This window comes from Nymphalis io, chromosome 30 (assembly GCF_905147045.1).
Source record: "Nymphalis io chromosome 30, ilAglIoxx1.1, whole genome shotgun sequence".
In the NCBI taxonomy this organism is placed as follows: domain Eukaryota; kingdom Metazoa; phylum Arthropoda; class Insecta; order Lepidoptera; family Nymphalidae; genus Nymphalis; species Nymphalis io.
Genome location: NC_065917.1, coordinates 3,252,430 through 3,262,758, shown reverse-complemented (window position 1 = coordinate 3,262,758; position 10,329 = coordinate 3,252,430). Strand labels below are relative to the sequence as shown.

At 37.2% G+C, this 10,329-nt stretch overlaps 1 protein-coding gene across 2 annotated transcripts in view; it reads right to left on the bottom strand.

The window, feature by feature from the left end:
• The window catches only part of LOC126779875 (uncharacterized), a 97,504-nt gene that overhangs the window by 24,032 nt on the left and 63,143 nt on the right, over window positions 1-10,329 (bottom strand). For both annotated transcript variants that reach the window (XM_050504003.1, XM_050504004.1), the window contains one exon: window positions 3,055-3,648. In XM_050504003.1, the coding sequence (XP_050359960.1) occupies window positions 3,055-3,648 (594 nt within the window). The remainder of the gene's footprint in view (window positions 1-3,054; window positions 3,649-10,329) is intronic.

The window sequence follows — 10,329 nt, the reverse complement described above, 5'->3', positions numbered from 1 at the left end:
ATATACCAAATATTGCCGAGATGTAAGAATATAAAAATCCCTATAACCATTTTACAGTTATATACATAATAAATACATATAAAACTAAATTTAAACTAATATTGATAAACAAGTTGGGACAGAAAACAGTTCTGACAACACTGAGAAAGGCAGTCAAAGTGCATACTAGCGCCACCCATTGGAGGGAGGCTGTACTAGTTTATAGATAGATCGAGTACATTTCGCAACGCCATCTACCGGGCAATAGCTGTACTACGTCGACTGATTATCGAGCGACATTAATTCCTAAGAACTCGACAGTAGAGAGCGTCAAATTGATATTTTAATTTTTTATTTTAAAACACAATGGAAGAGATAATGGTGGTTAATCATGAAAAGAGAATGTACTATCTAGAAAAACAAGCAAGGCAATGTAATCTTGTATTTTTTGGGCTACAAGAAGACGAAAAATCCTATTCTAATCTAGAAAACATCATGGTAAATATCGTAAATAAATACTTCCCGTTTAAAATTGTCCCGACGTACAAGTCATCAGAAGAATCGAAAAAAAGACTGACAAACCACGACCAGTAGTTGCAACTCTTGGCAGAAAGATTAGTATCCTCAAACATAAAGAAACCTTAAAAGACTACGTGAAAGAGGATTACCTGGGGGTAATCCGTTCTGCAAACTAGAAAAGAGCTACAAGAAAAAATAAAAGCTGAAAAAGAAAAGGGAAACACAGCCATAATCAGATACGACAAGCTTATCATACTAAACAATACACTTATAAACAATAACAACAAAAAAAGAAATATGTCAAACTCGCCAGAAAATTCCACAAACAATTATACCGAACAGATACCTCGTGTAAAGAAAAAGAATAAAACTCTAGCTACTCACACACAGCAAAGCTCTTCTTGTTTGTCCGAAAGCGTTATAAAACCGGCAATATTAAATTTCCTAATAAGCAAAAACAATAGGAATATTTGATCGATTCCTTTTTAAAAGAAGTCGAGATGGCCCAGTGGTAAGAACGCGTGAATCTTAACCGATGAACGTGGGTTCAAACCCGGGCAAGCACCTCTGAATTTACATGTGCTTAATTTCTGTTTATAATTCATCTCGTGCTTTACGGTGAAGGAAAACATCGTGAGGAAACCTGCATGTGTCTAATTTCATCGAAATTCTGCCACATGTGTATTCTACCAACCCGCACTGGAGCAGCGTGGTGGAATAAGCTCCAAACCTTCTCCTCAAAAAAGGGAGCGGAGGCCTTAGCCCAGCAGTGGGACATTTACAGGCTGTTACTGTACTGTACTGTAAAAACAACACAAACATACAAGACAACATCAAATACGCATAGCAACGAACACCCAACTCCTTAAACTCCTCCTACAAAACATAAAACACATTTTCCAAGCCGGCTGGTCACCGTGAAAGAATACGACCACAACCCTCTAGCAAAACCAGAAAACCATGTAACCAACCGAATCAAAGAATACAAGTTCCTTTAAAAATTGGGACCTAAAATGTCGGATCCCTAGCAACAAAAAATTAGAAGTGAAGTCATTAGACAAAAAACACAGGGAAAAAGAAGAGTAGGCAAAACCGAGGAGAAGATGGGCTGATGACCTCGCGGAAATAGCAGGGAGCGAATGGCGGAAGGTAGCAGTTCACAGGGAAAGTTGTAAGAAGCTCGAGGAGGCGTTAATCCGCGGAGGGGCCCATACCGAAAAAAAAAAAACAGAAAAAAATTTAAATTTATCATGTATAGTGTTATGAGAATTAAAGGCCTTATTATTATTATTATATTGATAAACAAAGCTTGTTCAGCATTATATAAATACATAAAAAAAATTGTATATGATTATTACACATATATTTGTTGATTGATGAACTACAAGAAACTCTTGTCGTTTCTTCTCGATGTAATCCAGATTCTGAACCGGTGGTAGCTTTACAATCAATTTAATCTTTTAAAATGACGAAACAAAAGTGAAAAAAAAATATTTTATTCAAATTATACTAATATTATAAACGCGAAAGTTTCTGATGATTGAACTATGTTACTCTTCCACGCAAAAACTAATGAACATTTACAATTCACATTCAATGTAAGAGACACAAAGTTCCTTCAATTTCATTATATGCAGAGATAACTCAAATCTAAAGCCTATCAGAAAAACAACACAGGCATGAACACTAAACGGATCTCTGAAACCTAACGGTAACGTCCAATTCCCCATCACCAAAACCCACAAAAAAGCACCACACATCATAACGCAATGATTCACAAAGGAAATAATATTTTTAAAATCATCGCAAAAAAAGATTTAAAAAAAATAATATGACCCCGTTTGACCTTATGTATAAGAAATCTTAATTTCATCATTTAGGCAGTAAGATATATTTATATAGCAGTAAGATATATTTTATTGTTTCCTTGAGCTCTACATCAAACTGCATGATTGAATTTCAAATTGGACTAGAATTATATGGACGACTTTCAATAAAGACGTTGAAGAGATTATGGGCCGCCTGATGGTAAGTGGTCTAACCAACGCCCATAGACATTGGCACTGTAAGACATGTTAACCATCGGTTACATCGAAAATGCGCCACCAAGCTTGGGAACTAAGATGTTATTTCCTTTGTGGTTAGTAAGCCAGAGTTCTCACCCTTCAAACCGGAACACAACAATACAAAGTACTGGTGTTTTGCGGTAGGATATCTGATGAGTCAATGGTATTTACCCAGACGAGCTTGCACAAAGCCCTACCACCAGTAATAATAAGTATCTACACTAATGAATAAGCAATTATTGTTTCTGACTGAAAAAAAAAACTTTTTTATAGTGGTTGCTTGCTCTTCAAACCAATCGCTGTAAGTGCTGAGGCCGTTAAATATATTAGCTACTTGTTCATTTATATAATGTTTGTAAATTGTGTGCTTTAAAGACTTAATAAATAAATGAACATTATAAAATAAATATACAAACTTAATATTTAAATGCTAAGCGCACTTCTCGTTTTGTATATTATTTAATCTATAAAAACATTTCAATCAACTCACCAACTGACGGGGGCTCCCTTAGCGGCGGAGGAGCAAGTTGCATCGGAGCATCTGGTACACAGAATTGAGCACTGCTCGCTTGCGGCTCATGACATACTCTATCATCAGGAGTCTGCTCTCTGCTCTTCATGCTCAGCATGTTAGAAAACGAGCTGAAAACCGCGCTCGCGACTTGAGGCAGAACGGTCGGCAGTTGCGAGAAATTCTGCGCTATATCCGCTGTGATGCTGTGCTGTAAGTCATCAGCAACCTGTGGTTTTTCAGGCTCGTTCAGATTGATCTCTTCAAGGTTATCTTCTGCTTGAAGGTTAGCGCTCTGGTCGTCCTTGATACTGCTATTCAATGGGGCACTAACATACCTGGTGCCTTGTAAACGGGCAAAATATTCATTTACGTCAAAATCATCATCAGACTTCGTAGAGGCTTTCGATAAATTCGTGCTTGGATTGGTTATTTTATTTATATTTTTATTTGAATCAAAAATGTTCTGATTTGTGTTCGAAGAATGTGTGTTGATATTTGCGTCGCCAGATGGAAGGTTTATGGTATCACGGTCGGAGTGCTGCAAGGGCCTCATCGGGCTTTCGTTATAATCTGGAAAAAGAAAATAACAGTACATTAACCTCGTGGATTATTTACTGAATGATACTAATGTTTGTAATTTATCCAGCCTATGAATGTAACACTGATGAGCTAGGGACTGTTTTCGTCATTTAATCTAAGATGAAAGACAATCCCTCATTATTTGTTTTTTTTTATAGTAAAGGTAGGGGACGAGTGGTCACCAACGGCCATTGACATTGCCATTGTAAGAAATGTTAACCATCGCTTACTTCGCCAATGCGCCACTAACCTTGAGAACTAAGATGTTATGTCCCTTGTGCCTGTAATTACACTGGATCACACACACTCTGCTGTTTTGCGGTAGAATATCTGATGAGTGGGTGGTACCTACTCAGACGAACTTGCACAAAACCCTACCACCAGTTATTTGTATGTCATAGTAAGTTGAAAATTGTTTATTTACATTAATTAATTTAACTAACAATTTTAATAATAACTTTTTTTTTTATATATAGTTGTTCGTATTTTATTGCTTACGTAATTTAGTTTTTTTTAAGTTTACCTACAAAGAATTAACATTTATTTTCATAGTATTATAAGTTAACCTACACGTGAGGTATGCAATTTTTATATTTAAATTATTTAAGATTGTACTCGAGAATAAAAAACAAAATTTCACACAGCGTTGGCTTCCTATTTAATAAAATAAATTCTGGTCTACAGAAGTACCTGCGTAAGCACATTATCCCGTCCTACTACATGATTTTACAAGATTCCGCACACACCTTGCCTGCGTGCTGGTAACTTGATAGTAGGTAAAGTCTTAACATATATGCAAAAAATTATCACGATTGTTTGAATAGTTGAGACTTGAATGCGTAACAAACGAACATACATTCGCATTAAGAAATGCGAAGGTTTGTTATGATGAACGGATGCACTTTCGTTACTCGTTTATACAAAATCTACGGAACTGACTTTAATGAAATTTGGAATAGACATAGCTTAAGTCCGTAGTTATCACATAGGATACTTAGCACCTGCTCTGTAACCACGAGCGGAAGCTACCATCATCAGTCAAATTCGACACGACAGGAAACATTTCAGATACAGAACCGAAGGATCTAAGTGCTATCCGAGGAAGTATAAAAACCGTCCTGAGAATTGTTCTTACGAAATTTAATCTGGGGACTACGACATCTGCCGCATAAGTCGACCACTGAACCTATGTAGGAAGTCAGCCTACCTTTAGTACAAGCTGTCATGGCGCAGTGAAATCGCTATAATCTATTGAACGCTAACTTTCTCGTTAAGTGCTACAAATTGTATACATCGACGGAATATGTCGTCCCAATCAGCGTCTGTTTTAGCGCGACATGTACTGTTGGCAACACAAGTCGTTATTACAAAAATATACAACAAATAAAAATTCAAGAAGTATCAGTAGGCAAACTCGAGACTTACTACAGAAAACGGTCGTCAAACGTCAGATAGTGATATGCTATATTGACCGTTATAATCATAACATTACAAGAATACACGCGTCAAAATAGTATAACACCATAAGTCGGTTGTCGATATTTCACGGGTGAGTAATGAAGTTTGTTCTTAAAGAATAGTAGTGCAATAATATATTGTATACTACATATTAAGTATAAATATAAATAATGTCCTCCAGACCGATTTCGGCCACGGCGGCCAATCTCAAGAGAGATTAGCCAACTACGCAGGAGATGATAGTGCACAAGTGTGCGCAAACACAGGTGCACTCTCTACCTCTCAAAATCCGATGGGACGGCAATACGACACGACCGGAAAGAGTTCAGGCGTAGGACCAACGGCTTTACGTGCTTTCCGAGGAACGGGAGTGTACACACTTCCAATTTCCAAGCCGAGACAGAAAAACCCAATAACTTTTTAGTGGCCTGGCCTTATTTCTAGCCACTAGCCCAACGAGGCAGTTATACTACATATTACGAATATTATAAACACAGTAACAGCCTGTGTATATTCATTAAAATTAGACACAAACAGGTTTACTTTCACCGTCAAGCACGAGATGAATTATAAACTAAACACATGAAAATTCAGTGGTGCTTGGCCGGATTTGAACCCACGGTCATCGGTTAAGACTCACACGTTCTATCCAATGAGCCATCTCGGCTTCAAATCAAATGAAAATAAAACAACGTGAAAATTCAATGGTTTCAAGAATTTCTGAACACTGTGCCATCTCTAGACAAAAATCTCAGTCAATACGATTATCACGTCGACTGTACCAGACTTGTATCATTAAACTTCAAGTGTTTCAACTACAAATCTAAACTACTGGCTGAGATAAGTGTTAAGATCATTAAAAACACGACAGTTTTTGCACTTACACCTTCACGATTTAACTCAATTACGTAGATCTTAAGAGAGATAATGGAGTGCAGTGAATGAAACGTAATATAAACGGAGGATTTCGGGTTCAAATCTGAGTGAAGGAAAACGTCGCGAAACGTTCATATTATGTCGGATTGAATTTTGCCACACGTTTGTCGAATAACCCACAATGAAGCAGCACACGGAATCTACTCGCATTTGCTCAGCAGATAGACATTTAATGGCTTTTCCAATACTTACTCTTAGAAAATATAATATATATAACGTAAGATATATCTGTAGTCTGTGTGCTCGAAAACTTAGATACATCATCTATTTTCTAGCTCTAATAATCCGATTAGAGTGCAATCCGGCTCGACTAGGACCAAAAGCTTTATCTACCGCATCAAGGCACAGAAGTGTAAAACTACCATCATAGCTCATAGAGAAGTCGTGCTCACAACGCAGCGGAGTCACATAGAAGAATCCAGAAGCACTCGTATTGTTGTGATACATTCATTAGCGGTTCGGGGGTACGAGCTATTAAAATATATATATATATATATATATATATATATATATATATATATAATAAGTATATATAACGCTTAACGTAAGATATATCTGTAGTCTGTGTGCTCGAAAACTTAGATACATCATCTATTTTCTAGCTCTAATAATCCGATTAGAGTACAATCCGGCTCGACTAGGACCAAAAGCTTTATCTACCGCATCAAGGCACAGAAGTGTAAAACTACCATCATAGCTCATAGAGAAGTCGTGCTCACAACGCAGCGGAGTCACATAGAAGAATCCAGAAGCACTCGTATTGTTGTGATACATTCATTAGCGGTTCGGGGGTACGAGCTATTAAAATATATATATATATATATATATATATATATATATATATATATATATATAAAATAAGTATATATAACGCTTAACGTAAGATATATCTGTAGTCTGTGTGCTCGAAAACTTAGATACATCATCTATTTTCTAGCTCTAATAATCCGATTAGAGTACAATCCGGCTCGACTAGGACCAAAAGCTTTATCTACCGCATCAAGGCACAGAAGTGTAAAACTACCATCATAGCTCATAGAGAAGTCGTGCTCACAACGCAGCGGAGTCACATAGAAGAATCCAGAAGCACTCGTATTGTTGTGATACATTCATTAGCGGTTCGGGGGTACGAGCTATTAAAATATATATATATATATATATATATATATATATATATATATATATATAATAAGTATATATAACGCTTAACGTAAGATATATCTGTAGTCTGTGTGCTCGAAAACTTAGATACATCATCTATTTTCTAGCTCTAATAATCCGATTAGAGTACAATCCGGCTCGCCTAGGACCAAAAGCTTTATCTACCGCATCAAGGCACAGAAGTGTAAAACTACCATCATAGCTCATAGAGAAGTCGTGCTCACAACGCAGCGGAGTCACATAGAAGAATCCAGAAGCACTCGTATTGTCGTGATACATTCATTAGCGGTTCGGGGGTACGAGCTATTAAAACCAGTAAAAAAGTTGTGTTGTAACTATAATATGAAATTAAAAAAAAATACAATACCAGTTTTGATTCACTCATAATAAAACCCAGCTTTCATATGGCGACAAGCCGACTTCGCGTCCATCGCTCGGCAGTCCACGTTTGTTTATAATAACTAAAGTAAAAAGCTACCCCACTAACGCAAATAGATATTTGCCGAGCCGGTTGGCGTGGTTGGTAGATACTTGCCTTACACGCCGAAGGTTGTGGATTCGATTCCCACCCAGGACAGACCTTTGTCTGCATGAACATATCTGTTTGTCCTGAGTCTGGGTGTAAATATCCTATATAAGTATGTATTAACAAAAGAAATATGTAGTATATCAGTTGTCTGGTTTCCATAGTACGAGCTCTGCTTAGATCGAAATCAGATGGCCGTGTGTGAATAATGTCCCAGGATATTATTATTATACATGACAAAACAATCTAAGTCTCTAGTTCAAAGATTGCACATAACCGGACACATACCGACACATAAACAACTAAACATTGATAGCAAGAAATAACAAAGGCGAAGTAAAGACAACTGCGATATTGTTTTTAAAATAAATATTTAAATCATAGATAACTTGCAGTTTAAGTAAATAAGTCGAACCAATGCAATAATAATCGAAGTAGCGCTGCTATTCGGTAACTCACTTCATCACTCATACGTGAAATGTCTACAACCGACTTGTAATATACTATTTTGATGCGTGTATTCTTGAAATACCACTTTCTGAGACGTTTTTTGCCTATTTTTAGCGGTGAGTCTCGAGTTTGTTCTTTCAGTAAGCTCCATTATTCTTATTTAGAAAACCACGTACCGAATTCATCGTTCTTTAATTCGACATGCAATTATCATTATTATCATAGTATAATTATATATAAATTGACTGTCTCGTTGGTCTAATGGCTGTATGTAAAGACGCAGACGCGGAGGTCTTAGGTTCAATTCTGAGGTCGGGCCAATAAAAAGTTATTGGGTTTTTCTGTCAGGAAATTCTCAGTAGCAGCCCGGAATCTGAAAGTTGGAAGTGTGTTCATTCCCATTCGTGGCTCGAAAAGCACGTTAAGCCGTTGGTCCTGCGCCTGAACTCTTTCCAGTCGTGTCGGATTGCCGTCCCATCGGATTATGAGAGTTAGGGAATAGAATGTGTGTTTGCGCACACACTTGTGCACTATAATATCTCCTGCGTAGTTGGCTAATCTCTCTTGAGATTGATCGCCGTGACCGAAATCGGTCTGGAGGACATAATTATTATATAAACATACCAATTCCGCATTCTTGAGAGGGTTAAAAAAGGGGGTAGGTATTAAGTAGCTTATATGTTAGACTATATATATTCGGTTCTAGAGTATCTATGTTCCCAATGGTGGTAGGGCTTTGTGCAATCTCGTCCAGGTAGGTACCACCCACTCATCAGATATTCTACCGCAAAACAGCAGTACTTGGTATCGTTGTGTTCCGGTTCGAAGGGTGAGTGAGCCAGTGTAATTACAGACACAAGGGACATAAAATCTTAGTTCGCAATGTTGGTGGCATATTGGTGATGTAAGCGATAGTTAACATTTCTTACATGCCAATGTCTATGCGCATTGGTGACCACTTACCATCAGGTGGCCCATATGCTCGTCCGCCTTCCTATTCTATCAAAAAAAATCGAAATATCATTAAAATCGATTCATTTTTCATTGAGTGCTATACAAATAAACATACATATGTACATATATGCATTTGATTAAATATATAAAAATAATTTGTAACAAGGTAAAAATGTTCGTATGGACCTTTACAACGTGAACTTGGTCACGGGCATCCGTTTCTTTAGGGTTCCGTTGCGAAATGGTCATCTAGTGGTAAATTACTTTCGCTATCAGTGAGAATGTGAAAAAATAAATTCTCTTTATTTATTATAGAAGTAGGAACGGGCAAATATACCATCTGATGGTAAGTCGTCACCACCGTCAATAGACATTGGCGTTGTAAGAAATATTAACCAACACTTACATCACCAATGCGCCAGCAACCTTGGCGGTGGCGGAGAGGGCATGCCGTATCTCCCTAGTCTATACAATATATATATATATTGTATAGATATATATAATAATAATAAGTTTATAAAAAGAATAGATTTGATTTTTTGTTTGTTTGTAATAGATAAACTAAAAATAAAAATTTACTGAACCGATTTTAAGAATCCTTTCACATACCAAAAGCTAAATTATCAGCGAGTAACTAGGCTATATTTTATTTAAAAAAAAAGTGGCATAAAAAAGATAATTAAATTGTTCAACCCGGACCAAGTCAGGGCGGATCGCTAGTTATCAAAGAATATCGAACAATAATAAATAAGGAGTATTTCATGTATACATGATTTGGTCAAAGTCGAATTCACCTTATGACGTACCTACGTCATTAACATGACGTACCATGATGGCCGAGATGGCCCAGTGGTAAGAACGCGTGAATCTTAACGATGATCGTGGGTTCAAACCCGGGCAAGCACCACTGAATTTTCAAGTTCTTAACATTTGATTATAATTCATCTCGTGCTTTACGGTGAAAAACATCGTGAGGAAACCTGCATGTGTCTAATTTCACTGAAATTCTGCCACATGTGTATTCCACCAACCCGCACTGGAGCAGCGTGGAATAAGCTCCAAACCTTCTCCTCAAAAAAGGGAGAGGAGGCCTTTAGCATAGCAGTGGGACATTCACAGGCTGTTACGGATTACGGATACGGATCATGTATACAATATATAGAGCCAATGCCTATAGCGGTGATGAT